This window comes from Neodiprion virginianus, chromosome 4, assembly GCF_021901495.1.
Source record: "Neodiprion virginianus isolate iyNeoVirg1 chromosome 4, iyNeoVirg1.1, whole genome shotgun sequence".
Classification (NCBI taxonomy): Eukaryota; Metazoa; Arthropoda; class Insecta; order Hymenoptera; family Diprionidae; genus Neodiprion; species Neodiprion virginianus.
In genome coordinates, this window is record NC_060880.1 from 14,534,161 (window position 1) to 14,553,152 (window position 18,992).

The following is an 18,992-nucleotide window of genomic DNA, read 5'->3' on the forward strand; positions in this document are numbered from 1 at the left end:
TATCTGGTACATGTATTATTAGCTAATTCTAAGGCTTTTTTCGAACTCCCGTTCACCTTATTGGATCCGCCATTTTGAATCGAGTTCAGATTCGAAATCAGTGACCCGAAAAGCCCATATATGCAATATTTCAAGTGAATCGCATGTAAGGAAAATTGTATGCACGAAAGGGATAAATTAAATTTTTACTTTCTACTTTCATTCTTTCTCTCTTAATTTGTCACATTCTCCAAGAAAGTGGTTGCATGTTCCTTTAGATAGTATAGGTATGAGATGAGATATACGAGGGTCGAAGGGCAGACCGAGTTGGTCGCCTGTAAAATGCTTGCCACGTAGATTTGATTCCCCGCCCACTCTTTTCCATGTTGCTGCTGCTGCAGGTTTTTCCCGCCAGCTCGAGGAAATGAAATTTTTACTTTAACAATTTCAAATCGGAAGCAAAACCGTGCGACGTTCTCTTCTGAATATTTAACGCCGCGCGGATTCCATGTAATGTAATGTCTTGGACTCTCAAACTTCGCTGCATTTTGGTGATGCCTATAGTACGTACATTCAGTCTTTTCAAAATGTAATATTAATAATAAAAATAATTATAACAATACCTGTTTCTTGATCGCTGGATATGAAAGAAAGAAACAAAAGTAATATCGACAAAAAGTTTTAATATTTCCCTTCGAATTATTCAGATTTATAAGGGTATCGGTGAAATTCTGATGAGAGTTATGTAGGCATATAAAAAGTTCGCTGCGGCCCAGGCTGTACGAAGCTCGAAATGTGATAATCTCTGGGTGTGTGTGTGTGTGTGCGCGCGCGCTTTTTGTATACTTGTATATATACAGTATGTACGAAGTGTATATAATGTAAGGTGCAATAACGAGTATATAATTTGAACTTATAATTGTGTTAACTGTATATAATAATTTACGGACGGGGCGAAAGAGGAACTCGAGCGTTACGAGTGAATTAAATTCGGTAGAAAATGATTCGAAGATTCAAATTTTCCGTGGGTAGGACGCGAAAATTGAATCTCGTTACAGGGGGAAATAATGTATAGGTATATATTATACATATACGTATATAATGTACCGTCTACCTGTGATAAACCGATAGTTGAAGTATAAGAATATGAACTAGATTTTTTTCTTCATGCCAAATATCGATGGGTCCCAATAAAAACGTGCCAACTTGCCGAGCTGGTTAGAAAAGAGCCAATTTTCCTGGCTCGATAGAAAATCGGAATGTAGGTTCACAGTATGAATTATGGTCATTGGAACCCGATACAGAGAAATCCGGGACCATACGACCACGTTAGTTCAAAATCAAAATTCAAAGACATTTGTTTCTTCCTAATCAATCATCTCTGAACAATTTCGGCCTGTTTTATTAATCCTCGAGGGTATAAAAATGGCTGCCATAGGCAGCTGGGTGTCTGTGTCACTCGTATAATAATTCTCTTATCTGATTAATTGATCTAGTGATACTTTTGGTTTGTTAACCATAACGCAATTGGTTCCTGTGATTGCATACCACAAGGGATATATTAGTTCTGTGAATTGGGGCTGGTTAGGCCTCTTAACCGTAGGACCCTATACATGGGTACCCTAACGCCACATAATTCGTACGGCCTGCGAAAATCATTTTTCTTACTTTATCCAATCGAATTTTTCACGGTGAAAAATTCATATTAGGTTTTTCTTGCATATACTGTTCTATTATTCAGTCTTTTAGCTTTCGAGTGAGAAAAAACTCTTTTACGACAAACAGTCCGTTTGCAGCGTTGATTTGAAGTTCTGGGGTGCGAGTAACCCTTGTGTAGGTTATTTGTTTCGTACAGATAGTGTTGGATCCAAGGGTTAATCTTAACAAGTGCTCGATGTAGCATCAAACTTAGGAAGTGGTCTATGCGCGTGACCCCTCAAATTTCCAACTATGGCGGATCCGTGACAGGCCCGGATTAACCGTAAGGCTATAGAAAGCTATAGCCTTAGACCCTCGAAATTTACAGGCCTTCAAATTTCAGAATCACATTTTTCAAAACAGTACCTAGATTTAAAAAAAATTCGGGTACATCCGATTCCGAATAATTTACTACATGAAGTTCGAGAACTTTGTACAGATGTGGAGAAAATATCGTGAACGACTAATTTTTTTCCTAATCGATTACCTTGGCAATGCAGATTCAGCCCATACCGGTCGGCCGGATTAACTGCAGGCTGATTGTGACTCTGCATTGATAACGTAATCGACTTGAGAAAAAGTCAGCCGTTCGCGATATTTTATCCAAATGTGTACGCGTAAAAACAGGACGTTTACTCAAACCATAGCTCGATTAACACAAATTCAGACTACACAGGCCTCAAGCTGGGAAGACAAACTTTGGAATTCAAGAAATGTAAAAGATAATTTCATAAGAGAAATATTATAACACAGATGTTTTTCTCAACCTTAGTCAATTTAATTTTCTTTCACCGCTTTTTAAATTTAACCTATTCGACCATCTTGCAAGACTGATATTCGGCCTTTTTTGGTACTTTAGCCTGAGGCATCGTGCCCCTTTAATCCGGTCCTAATGGCGAATAATCATTGGTTCTCCAGCAAAAAAACAAAGATGGGAATCTTGATATCAGCATTGGATCGTAATGTACAGCATGTGAAGCATATCTCCATAAGAGTTGTGCTAAACGGGTGTCATTGAATAAGCCTGGCACTAGATAGAGATATGTGTGCTGCTCTAAAGGTAGTTATATCGCTACCAAGAACAGCAAGTGAGCTCAGTCATTAGTAGATATTGGTGCTCAGCTTGACGGTTCTATGGCTCCCTTGTGGAAATTGCTCGATGCTCATGTAGTCAAGAAACTTGAGTCGCTAGCCAACAATGTCGCTCTTATTGGTGAAAGGATCGATCGATAGTGTTGAAGAAAGGATTGGCGTGATTGAAGATAATCTCGAGGCAATGAACGAGGAGGTTACAAGCGAAGTTAATGAAAGAATTTGGCATGAAAAAAAAAATAATCGCATATGAGTTTCCCGAGTTTATCGACAGCCGGCTGGTTACTCCATTCAATATCGATGATATTTCTGTCAAGAGACTGGATAGCGTACAACCTAGGAAAACTCGGCCACTAAAAGTTTCTTCCAAAAATAGAGATCACGTTGATTCGATATTATTTAATAAAAAATCCATAGCACATGGTAATCTTTGAATGGAAGGTGATCTCACAACCAAACAATCTGAATTCTACAAAAAATTGAGGGAGAAGATCAAATCCAGAGTTGCCAATGGTGAGGATAGGCCATCTCTCTACATTGGATGGAAACTGACGATGAGTTCTTTTTTATTGTTAAAAAGAAACCATCTCGTATCCGATTTTCGATTAAGAGTTAATATTTTAGATCACTACGACATTATAGTGCTAACTGAGACATAGGATGATGATAACTTCAGCAGTAGTGAACTTGGTTTGGACGAATTTAATATTGCTACACAGAGAGAAAAATCTGAGAAAAATTACCCTGCTGTTACTAATCGTGATGTAAAAGACACCTAATGCAGTTTTTATTGATGCATCTTACAAAAATTATGGGTTTTTATGAAAAAAATTACTACCTTGCTTAGAAACTATGTATTTCGGCAGCACAAAATTTAAAATGTGACGACGCATTTTTCTGATGCAGCACGGTAAAAACTGCATTAGGTGTCTTTTACATCACGATCATAGTAACAGCAGGGTAATTATTCTCAGATTTTTCTCTCCGTGTGGGTGTGACAGGTCAATCCTCACTAGCACTAAAAAGCGTGGTTGTAACTGACAGGGATCTGAACTACATCAATATTCCACTTACAGATAACTCGTACGAAAGTATACTACCAAAGGTGTATTCTAATGAATTTTTGCTACTCTGTGTATCGCACATAGCTCTTGACTTATCCGATTATATTCTGAACTACATTGTTAGCACTCCAATTGCCCCTCTAATTTTGCATCTGGCATTGGATCCGTAAACCTTTTATTGGTTGGTGATTTTAACATTCCGGGTTTTAAATGGTTACTCAAAGGTAACGAACATCATATGCTCAAGATTATCTGCTTTCGACTTTGGTTCAGTCTACAGCTTGAGACAACTTAATGGTGTTGGGAGTTCAAGGGGAATATTTGTAATCTACTTTTTTCCAACATTTTTAACACAGGTTGTTAGAATCCACTAGGTTATATATCTGATTGTGTTGAATTCCATTCAGCCCTTTAACTTGCATTTCCTGTTTTTTCTAATATGAAAATGGACTTTCATGACATCATCTTCGGTTTTGAAAATGCAGATTATTGCGCCATTATGAATGATTTAATGAATTTCAATGTCTCATTACCTGATAACGCTGACGAATAAGCTTTGAATAGTTTTGTTAGTGATTTAAATAGATTTAGTTTGGACATCATGCACAAACTTGTATCGAAAATCTGCATCTCACCCATTCACTTCCCTCAGTGATTCTCTGGTGAACTTAAGTCTGCAATTAACAATAAGAAAAAGATTTATAGACTGTATAAAATGTTTAAGTCTGATTACTACTACGTATTGCTTAAAAATGAAAGAACTCGCTGTAAGAAACCAAGCAAACGTGATGAACCCATTTATATTAATTCAGTAGAAGACTCTTATAACTTTTTTACATATGTGAAAAATTACATATTCTCAGTACCATGTGGTACAATAGTGACAATGTAGATAATTTAAATGGCATTCTTGAGTTATTTGCTAAAAAGTTTAGCAGTGTTTACACGCGTAATGATCTAACCTCGAAGGAAGTTAACTTTGCCGATAGATAAGAACTTTAACTTTAATGATGGTTTTAGTCTAACTAGCTCCAAGGAAGTTGAAATTTACAAAGTTATTGTAAACATCAACGTTAAATCAGTGCCGGATGCGGATAATATCCACCCTTTGCTTGTTAAGAACTGTATCGTGTTCTTCGCCCCCTCTTTTAACGAATGCCTTTGATAAATCACTAGAAATTGAGTCCTTTCCTGACAGCTGAAAACAATGTTTCATCACTCTGTTGTTTAAGAAGTGATTACACCTTACTTACGCAAATACTCGACATCGCAGCAACATGGCTTTCTTGGAAGCAGATCAACTCAAACGGATTCATCTGTCGGCCTCGATTACTTTAATGATTATATTTAACTTTGCTATACAGTTGATACTATCTACTTGGACCTTTCCACTGGGTTTGATACTGTCAATATTGACCTGCTATTGAGAAAACTTGATACGTTCGTTAAAGTCAATAATTGTATATCTAGTCCAATTCTAGTCACATCTGGTGTTGGTCGAGGCACTCATCTAGCCTCACCCTTTTTTCGACTTACATTACTGACCTATGCTCTGTGATTCATTACTGTTTTCTATTATTATTTGCGGATGCTGTCAAGTTGTTGAAGGTGATTAAAAGTCCGAGTGACAGAATTCTTTTCCAATACGACTTCAAGTCTACGGTTGATTAGTATACTTGTAACGGTTTTTCCTGCAATGTTAACAAGTGCTTCTGTATTACTTTCGGTAAGAAAATCATTAACTATGATCAAAGTGTCTATATGATTGTAGGATTCATGGATGTCATGGGTGTGTTTAGAATATATTTCGGTTTATTTAACGGTTGGTTATGAAAATGACAAATTCACGAAATTCGTTATGTATACATATAGCATTCAGTATCTCACGGGTGGTAACGTCTTTACGATCCGAGGCCCGCGGTCCGACTGCCGCTCGCGTCTCCCTCCCTCACGCTCCCGTAGCTCGGGCCTCAGGCACGTAGCCACAGGCCGGGGACCCACTCCCTCGTGATTGCTGATCTATATCTTGAACAAGTCACGGAAATCAAAGATTTAGGTGTCTATTTTGATTGCAAACTTTTTTTAAACTACTAAGAAACTGAACTTTATCAAATGGTTATCAAAAAATCTTCAGGAATATCAAAGCATTCAGACTCTTCTATTTTTCTTTTTTGCTATCCGAATTTGGTGTACTGTTCAAATTTATGGAGGCTGAATATTAATATTTTGCTCACGAAACTTGACTTAAAGTAAATCATCTGTTTTTTAGATTCGTCTTTTTCAAAATTGGTCGTGCAATGCACTACAGTGACCTTGACTATATCTTTATCGCTTCAACCCTAAGCCATCTTTACGTTCAGCTTTCGATAGACACAATTCTATTTTAGGTTTCAAACTCTTATCCATAATCTCGTTGACTGCCCCGAAGTACTTTCTAAGTTAAATTTTTTTGTATTGTAACGGGGCGTTTCAGAGTCGCCCGTCACAAGGGTACACAACCGTTATTATTTCTAGTTTACGTGTCCTCAGCGGGGTACTCCAACCGAACTCGATACAAAATAGGCAATAACTACTTTTAACTAATTCTTTCTTTGTAAATTCTGTATTTCGCGCTTCGGCGCACGCTTGTAAGGTACTTGGACGACAACGATCCCGACCACCGAGGGACTGATAGCTACCGTTTCTAGCTCTCGACGACTTCACCTACCGACGGTCTAACAAGACTACACCGGCTACCTTGGTGCACTTCTTTTGCTACTGGGGTAGCATCCACCCGAACCTTCCGTATCGCCTCGACTGCCCGTGAACAGGGAGATAAAAATCCTCCCGACAGCTGAGGGCACCGCTCCTCAAGGAGGAACCAGTCGCCCACTTTATCGGGTGTCGTAAGGATGGCATGAAGGGCAGACCGTAGCCTGCCATCTTCCGACTTACCGGCCTGGTGCCGGACCGACCCCAAACCACTACGTCCAGATTGATAAAGCCATCGTTCTGAGGATCGACGCAGCCTTCCTGTCGGAAGGACTAATCGTGTGAATCATGGTCCAAGGCTTAGAGTTTCGGTAAGCCGCCGTGTGACTGCATGATTTCGGTCATTAATATTGTATTTATCGTTTCTTGGTTGCATCGTGTGATGCCGATTTTGTAAATTGTTAATGAATGTCAATCTTTCGTACTCGTTAGAATCTATGGTAAATTCGTCGTATTATCTACCGAGCTATCGTTACTTTCTTTTCTACCGATTGCAATAAAGTTCTCACTCTCGTTTTTAATTAACAGAATTATAATTTTCGTAGCGTCAGTTGCAACTTGGGTAAGATCACGTCGCCCAGTGACGTGTAGTTTTAAGTAAATTCTTGCATTATATCGCTTCTCCCGACTTACGCTCTTTTTTCTCTGTTAACTACCGTCTCTCGTTTCAAAGCTACCGTTTTCATTTGCCTGTCTCAACCCTGTAACCTTCTCGGTAATATATGATCGATTGACCTGTTCATTTTTCCTGACTTGAGTTTATTCTTTATTTCATTATTTTCATTAATTCTGTAATTATCGTTAGTTGCCTTGAATACCGCCACTCTACCAGTTCGTGTGAGTACCTGAGCCTAGCCAGCCATACAACGGGTTCTCTAATTATTTGTCGTACGGTTTCATGTTATTTTTGTTGATTCGTATTATTGTTTGAAAATCAACGCTAACGCGTCTGGCGCCCAACATAATTGACTTTGTTATAGTTTAATGTTCTGAATAAGTGGAGAATCGCGCCAAAGTGTCAACGGTAAGACCTCATCTGAGGGTAACAGAATTTAGCGTTACAGTATATAGCCGTACTTTGAGAAACAATACTATTACTTTTATGTTAACTCTAATTCTGATTTTCGATTACCAGTGCATCGCATATCGTTATTATGTAATAATAATCATGAATGGCTTGATTTTTACAATAAACGAGCTATTACTCAATCACTAATGTATTCAGAATCTCATTCAAACATGTTTGATATCTTGGCTTTTTTCTTATCCTTTTTTTGTATGTTAGCGTCTTATTAAATACTATATTTATGTACACTCGGGGACAATGAATCTGAGACGGCTAGTTTTTTACAGTAGACAGTTATGTTGGCAACACAGAGAAACCTACAGCGCCATAGTCGGCCGAGCGCGAAGCAAACTCAATCTCAATAAACATAACATAACCCATGACCGTCGAATTTAACCTTAAAATACCGCGGGGATAATGACTTGTTAGATTGACACGTATTCTAAGGTTAGATTCGACGCTCACGGGTTATGTTATGTTTATTAAGATTGAGTTTGTTTCGCGCTCGGCCGACTATGGCGTTGTAGGTTTCTCTGTGTTGCCAACATAACTGTCTAGTGAAAAAAATTAGCTGTCTCAGATTCATTGTCCCCAAGTGTACGTTTTCTTTATCTAGGGAATTTTCTTTCTGTTTAACCGCAATAAATAAATAAATAAACAATCCTCAAAAAAGAAGTTTTTCCAAAAATTGACCCAACTTTTTAGAAAACAATTTTTTTACCGAAACATCTTTTCTTCGCAATTTTATGAAGGACCAAGATTTTTCGGCAAAGAATTTTTCTCGAATGAAGAATATTTTGAGTGAATACAAAATTTTCGGTCAATTTTTGGGAAATTTTTTTTCAAGAGGATTATTAAAAAAGGCGAAAATTTTTCAGAGATGTGCGATTCGGAAAAAGGAATGTCTGATTTTGAGCTTAATTGGCCGTTTGGTTCTGGAACCCTATATCAGATTCCAATGATAATAATTTATATTATGAACCTACTTTTACCACGAGCCCGGTAAGTTAGCTCTTTTTCATTTGGACCCGTTGAATATGTGAAATGATAGTTACACAATTTTAGAGATATATTGTCTGGAATGTTTTTTCTGTTTTTATCAGAACAGGAATCATTCGATTCTACAAAGCTTGATTGTAAGATTATTCATTGAAATATTACGGTACGACAAAAACCCTCCCAAAAAAAAACTGGTCATACTGACAAGCAATCCCTCCTTATCTCTCGCTAAGAATCTGCACGATTGTATTCTCTACTCAAAAGCTAGTCATCTGGCTTTTATGCCCGAGGCAAGCCGCGAGCGGTTCGTGGATATCAAAGTCGTTTTAAAATTCAAAGTGTGCGTCAGCTTGGATTATATATAGGTGTATATACATATAAATAAAGTACATGGAGGGAGAGAAAGAAAGAGACAAAAAATATCTATACATAGGTTTATAATAGGTATACAGTTCAGCTGATCGTACATCTTGCAACTTTTTATATACCTATACGTACTTCGTCGGTTTGAAAATTTCCTTTGTCAAAAGAAAGAGAGAGAGAGAGAGAGAGAGAACGGTTTTTTATAGTAGGTTTACATTCTCCTGTAAGCCGCGTTATCAATCCTGCATTTTTATTTCAGCCCTGGAAGATGCTGTTGTGTGTATGTATAATAGATGCATAATGTGCCCGTGTGTATATATGTATATGTATGTATATGTCTTTGAACCTCTTGGCCCAGTTTGAAAGCCTAAAAATTGTATTTCCCTTTTCTAACCTTTTACGTACCCATATTATATTTCATTCGATTTTATTCCGTTTCCTCGCGCGGAAGCATCAAGTACAATATGTGTACATGTGAAGAGAATGTTTCGCGATTTGCCTCCAAAATAAACAAAATAACAAATGGAAGTTGACAATAAAGAGTTGAAAAAATACGACGTACCGAACAAAATGAAAATATATGTATAATAGAAGAAAAAGAGGGAAAGAGATAGGAAAAATAAACGAGAGTTTACTTTTGATCACATTATACATTTTTCAAAACGGAGTGTCAATTTTCTCAAAATAATTTTATTCAGTTTTCATTCAATACATGTATTATATGTATACGCATATATACACGCCCTTATATTCAAATACATCGTATCGCGTAATGTTTAATATAATCAATTTTTAATACGCAATACGTAATTATTACTCTTGTGAGTATATAATTATACATTTATACCTTTATTACATCAAATATGTATTGTATAGTTATATTACTATGTGTATATGAGGTATTCCACGCCAACTGGGAGGACATTTTCCCTGATCCCCGCCAATTTGCTTAATTATTTTTTATATGATTCTACAACCTAAAAAAAGCACTTACCATTTTTTTCAGACATTTCATCTCAACCATTCTTTTTGAAAAACTGTTACAAACCCTTTTATGGTCCTCAAAAATACATACAAAATAAGAAAAATTATTCCTCTAAAAAAATATTTAAAAAATACAAAAAATCAATTCTCCACTCTGAACTATGGCTCAAAATGTTTGTTTTGGAACCCAGAAATTATGTGAATTTTTATAAAAAAATTAAAAATGGCGTTTTTTTTAGGACCATAAAAGGGTTTGTAACATGTTTTAAAAAAGAATGGTTGTGATGAAAAATCTGAAAAAAGTGTTGAGTGCTTTTTTTTAGGTTGTAGAATCATATAAAAAATAATGAAGCAAATTGGCGGGGGTTAGGGAAAATGTACTCTCAGTTGGCATGGAATACCTCATATATAATATACGTAAATCGTACAGATATATATTGCACCATTGTACATTCAATAAATCAACATGCACTCACTCGCATGATTTATCGCGCTACATGTTTATTTTATATTATATCTTTTATTGTATATTCAATCCTTTTTTATTTTTCCTCTTTTGAAAATAATATCGAATCATTACACATGTTTGCATGTAAACATGTATATATACACATAGGTATAGATTATTATTTGCTTTCATTACTGATTAAAATTTTTTTCTGTCTTCGCATTCTAATGTAATACATATATTTACTATGATCTCTCGCTATAATGTATAAAATAAATCACTCTATTGTCATGTAATAATACTCAATGTTTCTTTCGGTCGTTAATTATAATATAATACACGGTAATTATTAATGATAATATGCGTCGATAAAAATGATAATAATTATCATTAATCACAACATTTTTACTCTTGACTAATTTTTCATCGTTTCTTTCATTCATTTACGTTACTATACGTATATTTTATTTTTATTACGATCGATTTACTTATACCTGTATGTATATGTGCGCATATGCATGCAGGGTGATCCGATCAGTATATTCATTTATTATTACACATATACCAAGAATTTTCCGTACAACACGGTGTGTAATAATATGTATTATTAATAAATTATCACGAATATTCGTCGCGAGTTTAGCGTTACAAATTTACGGTATCACGTATATTTCTTAATTTTTGGATTTTCTTCTTCCATGGAGGGAAAAGGCTAAATTTGCAAACTTTACTTTTCCATCTATTGTAAATTTTTCGCGTGATAAAAATAAAGAAAGAAACACGATTGCGGTAAATCACCTTGTAAAATTTCCCCACATTTATAATATACATATATTGTATAGATACCGTGTTTTTTTTATTTTACCTTTTGGGTTGACTTAAAAAAATTTTTTACATACATTTCTCTCTTTTTTTAAACCGATGATGTGTGTTTGTAGTCTTAACGTTAGTGATTGTTCTGCACAATGTTTATAGTTCAATTGTGTATTCATATACATATGTATATGGCATAATGTATGAATATTTTCTATATTATATACCATATATCGTATTGTATATTATACATATATACCATGTATGGATATGAATACAAAAAATGGTCAATCAGCTACAATATTATTATTATTATTATTATTATTATTATTATTAATATATTTTTATTATGTAAAACACATTTTCGGAGTATTTGAATATTACGTATACATCTATGTGCATGCACCGACATTCTTATATATGTATGCATTATACCTATATCGTCGTACGCGATGCAGAGCAATTTTAATTTTTTTGTCTTTTTTTCGTAAATTATATGATATTTTTTCTCACACACCGGTATAAAATAATGAAACCGGATATTCAGCTCTTCGCTAACTATCAATAATATTAATATTGTGCGCAGTCGTGGTTCGATTTTTGATAAATACATGTAACGTTATACATGTTAATTGGCGCAAGTTCAAATGACTATAGTATATTAATATCAATTATTGCGGCACAAACTGTGATCGATTATCTTCAGTTCAATTTCAAATACCTTGGCAGAGATAATACTTCAGACTAGGCGACGTTTTTACACTGCGCCTGCGCAGATAAGAGATATAAGCGAAATTGAGATATTTCATCAAAAATATTATACACAATAATGCCAAGATAAAATTGACCGAATCATGCTATAGCGGTATTGATTTCTTTACTTTCGTATTTATAATTATGTTACTATGTCACTACGCAGTATTGCATTTTTTTAAAACTATTTCTGTTTTCTCAACATTACGAAGACTAGTATTATCAATATAATATCTAATGTGTATATGTACAAAATGATTGCTAGGTAACGCAACTCGAATTGGCGTGGTGGTACAGACTGTGATTTCCCTTTTTTTTTTCATGAATCCCTTCTCAAATCCAATTTTGCTAAATATTATCCTTTATATCCTGACTATACCGGAAATACTAACATTAACAATAACAACAACAACAATAATAATGATAATATTAATACATAGATCCGGGATAAAATTGAATACCGTTCTATTCAAATTAATTTCCTATTGCTAATTATGCACAAAGGTATGACCATATATTGGTAAAAATTCGGCTAGTTCTTTGGTCGGTTTCGAAATTACATTTCAAAGTATATATTTTCTTACCAGCCTGCAGATTTCTGAATTTGAGAACTGATATCCTATCTAAAAGTCCAAAGGTATAATCGATTGTAATCGTAAGGGAAAGGGATTGCAATAAAGTGATTTCCAGATTGAATGTATTTTCATGCTCGTCTGAATATGCAAATCTAGTTTTTGACCACGTTCTTTCATTTTCATTGTTCTTTTTTTCGTCATCTCGTTTCGTCTCGTTCTCATATCATATTAGGTATAGGGTATTTTATCAAGTATCGTTGTTTCATCATTCACAATTTCATTTCGCAATTTTGCTGTCACAATGTCCACAGAGTTATTATACTCGTGTATAATATTTAATATAGGTATATACAATATATATATATACTTGTAATACGTAATTTGTACACACTGGTTAGGAGAGTCGGGGGTTGGGATGTTGGGTTAGCTTGGCGTAAAACGCGACTCACGTGAAGTATACTCGATGTACGGTTACGTATAGTACGGATCCTTTGTTCGTTATATTTCAGCCCACGCGGCACATCCTTGTGTTAACAATCCGCCGCCGCCGACCCAAAAGGCGAAACGTCAAAGCCGCCTTACCCCCTTATTCTTTGTGTGTACACCATTGTGTACAAGGTTGTATTTTATACATACGGCTCGACTCTACAGTAAAACTACTGCATCGCGAATAACATATTTCTGATCCATGTATCCTATATTATAATAAAATTCACTCACCTTCCGATTATTTAATTCGTTTCTGCATGTTTATCACTGCTGGATGGCTGACTAGCGTTCTCCTCCGCCTGAATCAATTAGAAGCAGACGAAATCGACACCACCGATTCAATAGCCTAAATGGACCTAACGAATCACGTGGCTCACAAGAACTGACAGCATATAAACGTTCCTGCAGAAACGGAGTTTTGTTGGTTTTGTAAGAAAATAGAAAAAATACATTCGTCAGTGCATTTCTTCAAGTAAGTATATGATAAAAAGAGAACAACATCGTAATTTTGTTCACGGGGCGCATGCATTTAAACTTTCCCCACGCTGTACCATGTGACTAAATCTGTTTCTGATAGGCTATCACCCACGTGACCCGTTAGTTCAACTCTGGGTATTGCAGCGCGACTGTCGATTTTTTGGGATTCTAATCGGCACCACTTAGTATAGAGTCCAGTGATGTTTATAATATCGATGATTGGGTTCTATTTACTTCTCACTTCCCGCCTTTGTTTCTATACCTATGTATTCGTTTTTTTGTCATCACTCGGACAGATTCAGATACGCCTGCGTTTATGTAATTCAGGGTACATCTTGGTGATGTGCGCCTACTCTTCGATAACTGAGGGTACATATCATCGATCGGCATTTGTCTCATGGACCACGATTGGAGAAATTTGTAAGGAGTACGCCAAACGTGTCGGAATCGAGGCAAATAGCGATCGGTAATGTGTAATCTCAGTTGCCGAAATGCAGGCACGGGATCTGTTAAACTGTACCCTGAATTGCATAAATTCAAGCGAATTTATTTTGCGTTAAATTAGCTGTGTGTAATTTATAACAAATAAATCGATATAAGTCGATTAGATTGCAGAATAAGAGCAGTGAACAAAGGAAAACAGATTCGTAAAATTACAATTGAATAACGTATTCCGATTTTTACATACCTATATTGTAAATATAATTATATGCAAGCCTCAATGTGAACGTTGGTGAGTTCGCTTGTTCTCAATTGGTTGTTCACATGGAGTTCGGAGGACGCGTTGCTGTGAACCAAATCCTGCTTCCGATTTCTATTGCCGATATCTTTTACGGGACTGAATGCCGAGCAGCAACTCTCCAACGTTTTTCTGAACGCTGCCCTGAACTCGCGGTTGAAATACGCGTAGATCAACGGGTTCAGGGCGCTGTTGAAGTAACCGACCCAGAACACCGCAGCCACAACAATATTGCCACTTTGGCATGTGTCGCAGAGGGCCGTTATCACGTACCTGCAAAATAACACCAACAAAAACACATACCCTTACACGCAATTATGAGGGGGGGGAGGGGTAGATAACACGTAATAATTTAAACTTTTCGATTCGTACGGGTACGGAATTTGTTTTTCTTTTTTTTAGCGGTTTTTTTTGGCATTGTGCTTTTACAAAAAACTTGCAGCGGGGTTATTTATCCCCGGTATGCAGTGCGGGCTTCTAAAGACGCTTTTCTCTGTTACGGTACACATATGGGTATAAATTTATGTGGGTACAGGGGCGCAAAGTTGAAAGCATTGTATTTGTCCTCTCTATTTTTGTTATATCTTTCGTTTCCTTAAATCGCCTCTTCCTTTTTTCGTTTGTTTTTTCTTTTTTTTTTTTAATTTTCGACGAGGATGGACGGTATTTTTTGATAGATTGCTATACCGTTCGTACGTGACAGTTAAAATCCTTCTTCGATTTCTCTCTCGCCGCGAGCGTATCCTCCTCAGCTTCATACATATATATGTATATATGTACTTATATATACAAAGGTAAAAGAAAAGACCGAGACGAAGAATAAAAAATAAAAAAACGACCCACAGGTAGAGAAAGTAAGTGTAAAAAAAGTAAAATGTGCAAATCGATAAGAAAACGTAAATGTGAGAAACTGAAGAAGAAGAAAAATGAAAAAATACGAAATAGCGAAAACTAACCAAAGTAAGAGGTAACTGTGTAGGTAGGTATACGTTATACCAAGTTTTTTCACTCTGGCAATTTTGAACATTCTTATCCATCAGGTTTTCAGCTCTTTTCGAAGTTTCCGAATTTTATATTGCTTCCTATTTTTATTTTTTTTTTTGCATTCTTTGACCCCAAGTTACATGAATTTGACGCAACGTCAAAATTATATGTATTATATACAAGTAAATCTAGGAGGGGAAAAAATGTGCGCACCGGTTAAATTAAACATTTATCTGGTTATTAAATTTGAGTTATAAATTCTCTAATATCCAGTCCTCTCAGCGATCCCTTCTTACACTCGTCCCCTAGCAGCTCTCTTTCCATTTAGCTAGCAGCAGTCTGTGCAGTTAATGCGCGACGAGTCTCGCCGCAAGTCTTTAATTGATATTTCAACTCGTTACTCGCCCCGCTCTTCGTCCTCTCTATCTACAAAAATGGAGTAGGCAGTCCATTAAAACTGTTACTTTACCGCACACAGCCGCCTCCGGGTAACACAACCATTATAATCCGTCCTCGGATATACATATACCGAGAGTTTTTCTTGAAAGGACCTGCTCGTAGCGTGCGCGATCTAACTTGCTTAATTTTGATTGGCTGATATGTGTGCTCGCAGCCTGTGAAGCAAACCTTCGCTAAGAAAAACAAATTCCCTAGAATTGACTAGCTGACAACTGGCTGTCAACCATAAACTCGCGCCCAGCCCCCTGACACACGCTGCTAAAAGTAGTTCGCAAAATGTCCCTCGATTCTGCCGCCAATTTCCACCACTAGTGGCGCTAGTAGTTGTCTGACAAGCTTGCGCGCGGTCAGCGAGGGCAGCCGAGCGTGTCAGAAGTCTAAAAAACGGGGACAAAACGCGTACAATTTTTTAGTATACGAGCAGTGGTGAGTGTCAGGGGGCTGCTCTCGCCGACGGTCTTAGATACAGGTCTGAGAACTCTGGTGGACGGGGTATGTCCTCTTATTGAAGCACCTGCTGTTTCTCCTAGTGTCCACGAGTGTCACTGCGGTAGAGGAATTCAGGCTGTGCGAGAGAGATGGAAACAGGTTGTAGACCGTCCGTGGTTTTGAAATCTGTTTCCGTCTCTCGCACACAGCCTGAATCCTTCAATAGCAGTGACACTCGTGGTCACTAGGCAAAATCGCCGGTGCTTCAATAAGAGGACACCCCCACCACTGAAATTTTGAGCGAGTTTCCAGACCTGTGACCTGTCGGCTTCAAGCGGCTCTTAATAGCGCACAATCTATGTTATAAGCTATGGTCACGGCGCCGCTGCGATCTACTACGCATCAGTCACTCTACCTCACGGTCGTATACACAGGCCCGGAAACTACAGTGGTGGGGGTAAGTCTCTTACTGAGGCGGGGTGTGTTTCGGAAACCTACCACGAGTGGAGAGGTGCTGCAATCTAGTAGTAGGTAGTAGGTGGTAAACATAGCATCTAACCTGCATAATATTGATTTTTTCAATGTATAGTAGTTCTCCAATGTTGTTCGTTAATAAATTCAATAAGTGAATATATTATAAATTATCTGTATAGAATAAAGTAAGTAAAAATTGAATATAACCTTGAAATTCAAAGTATATACTATCGATCGGGGTTCAAAAATGTTCGTAAACTCTATAATAAATCAGAACAGCATTTGTCTCTGAAATTAGTTTTACATTTTATAATAGAAACGTACAAAACAAATGAAATTACGAAAACTGTTTTTAACAGAGCCAGGTCGATTTATTACACAATTTGGCACTGAGGAACTCCGCGGCGTTTTTGACTACTGCGCGCTGCGATTTGCAGGACGATAATTTATAATGACTAGAGCAATCTTTGACGCTACTTGGAGCGTGATCTGAGATTACAAGAGTTTATTTACGGTCGACTACTACCAGATTGCAGCGCTCTAACTTTAGCGACCAATATCTGAAACTTTCTAGACTTGTGTATACGACCGTACTCTGCCCACTGAACTATGATACAACTGAAAGTATCACTGCGGTGGTGGGGTTTCAGGTGAGAGAGTTCAGTCGAAGGTGAAGTGCTGTCTCTTTCTGAGCCATGAGGTGACACTTCGAGTTTTATTATAATTTAGGGGCTCCGCCTGCCATACTGGTAACATTTTTACGAAATTGGCTACGCTCATAAATTAGACAAGTTGCAATTGTCGAGCAGGTCCTGTCCAGAAGAACTTTCGGTATTTGTTCGCATGCCCTTTTCCTAACGAACTATACATGTGAAAAGAGAGTTATGAGAGAGCGTGAAATAAAAACCTTTGAAATTGATTCATCCACTTCATTGTGAGTATAACAGTTAGGAACTACTATTTATGGATGGAGTACGTACATAATTCGTTGAGATCTCGAGGAATTGGAACGGAATGGGTGATTTCCCCTTTCCATGATCGACTACACAATGGAAGGAAACCAGATGGTTGCTGTTGTACTGTTTGAGAGCCATTATACTAATTTGAAATATCTATAAACCAGGTCATGCGGGGTCACGATGACACTCCTGCATATGTAGATAGACCTGCAAGGTTATGACGCAGGGTTTGTTATCGCGTTTATATTTCTACCTATATTATAGACGTACTTATCGTCGCTTCTGTGCACTCGTGGTAGAACATTTTTTCCTTCTATTTCTCACCCTCATTATAATAATTATCAAACTCGTTCGCGTTGTTACGTATATACCTATATTATGGAGTGTGTAATACGAACCGTGTCACCTGTGCTGCTTAGAATATTCCTGCACTTGTCGTTTGTATCCATACCTACATTATCTATTGCGTTTTTCCTAATTTTGAATATATCAGGTACATATGAGAGTGTTTCAGATGACAATAATTTGTGATTTTCCAAAGTAGCCGCCCCCCTAAAAAAGTTTGTTTAGGTTAAAAGAAATATTCTGGGGAAAGATGAGCGTTCTATGTTATGTGGAAGATCGTTTTCATTTCATTTTTCACTTTTCTTCTTACGTTTTTTTTTTTTTAATTTATGAAGCAACATGTGTACCACTTCAATTATTATTTCATCCCTGAAATTTATATTTAATCCAAAGATCACGATCCGTAACATAACAATATATCGAACGGGAATCTTACATATTCTTAAATTAAAAGTTCATATTGAACCATAACTATTTTATGAGATTGAATTAGTATTGAAAAAGTCATCAGATACACTTCCCAAACACTATCTGAAGATTTCATATTACAAATGTGGGTCTTCCTTACGATGTAAATTCATGTTTTAAAATTAGAAATTATTTTTTTCTGAAACACTCTTGTATGCAATAGTCATTTGGTTTATCAGAATATCCGGTAGGTTAGACGCATGCATCGCATAATGGAAGGAGAGTTGAATCGGAGTTTATTTCGTTAAACTTATTTCAAGTTTATTGAATGATCATGATTTCGGAAGAATTCCAATATGAGAGAATTCTTGTATTACGATTTGATGGAATTACGGTAAAGACAGCTAGAGCTGAAGAAACTTCACTGATAGACAGTATTCTCTGGAAGTGATTCCACGAAAACAGTTGTAACAAGACGGTATAAGTGCCGTAGTCATGGAGTGTGTAAAAAAAAAAAGAACACAAAAGATGAGAAAAATCGAGATGACATAAAGAACAGAAAAGGCGAAGAGGGTGAAGAGGGTGAGTCGAAGGTATGATATACGGAAAAGCGGGGACTCCTTCGTACATAATTCCGTCGAACA

The 18,992-nt window shown here is 36.7% G+C and overlaps 1 protein-coding gene across 6 annotated transcripts in view; it reads right to left on the reverse strand.

Moving 5' to 3' along the window:
- Positions 1-18,992, reverse strand: part of LOC124301950 (octopamine receptor beta-1R-like) — a 59,509-nt gene that overhangs the window by 4,895 nt on the left and 35,622 nt on the right. For 2 of the 6 annotated variants that reach the window (XM_046757618.1, XM_046757620.1), the window contains exon 4: positions 11,577-14,563. In XM_046757618.1, coding sequence (XP_046613574.1) covers positions 14,257-14,563 — 307 coding nt within the window. In that variant the 3' untranslated portion in view covers positions 11,577-14,256. Of the gene's footprint in view, positions 1-5,817; positions 5,859-11,576; positions 14,564-18,992 lie in introns of those variants that run through there. The other 4 variants (XM_046757621.1, XR_006907589.1, XM_046757619.1 and 1 more) reach the window with 4 other exon arrangements.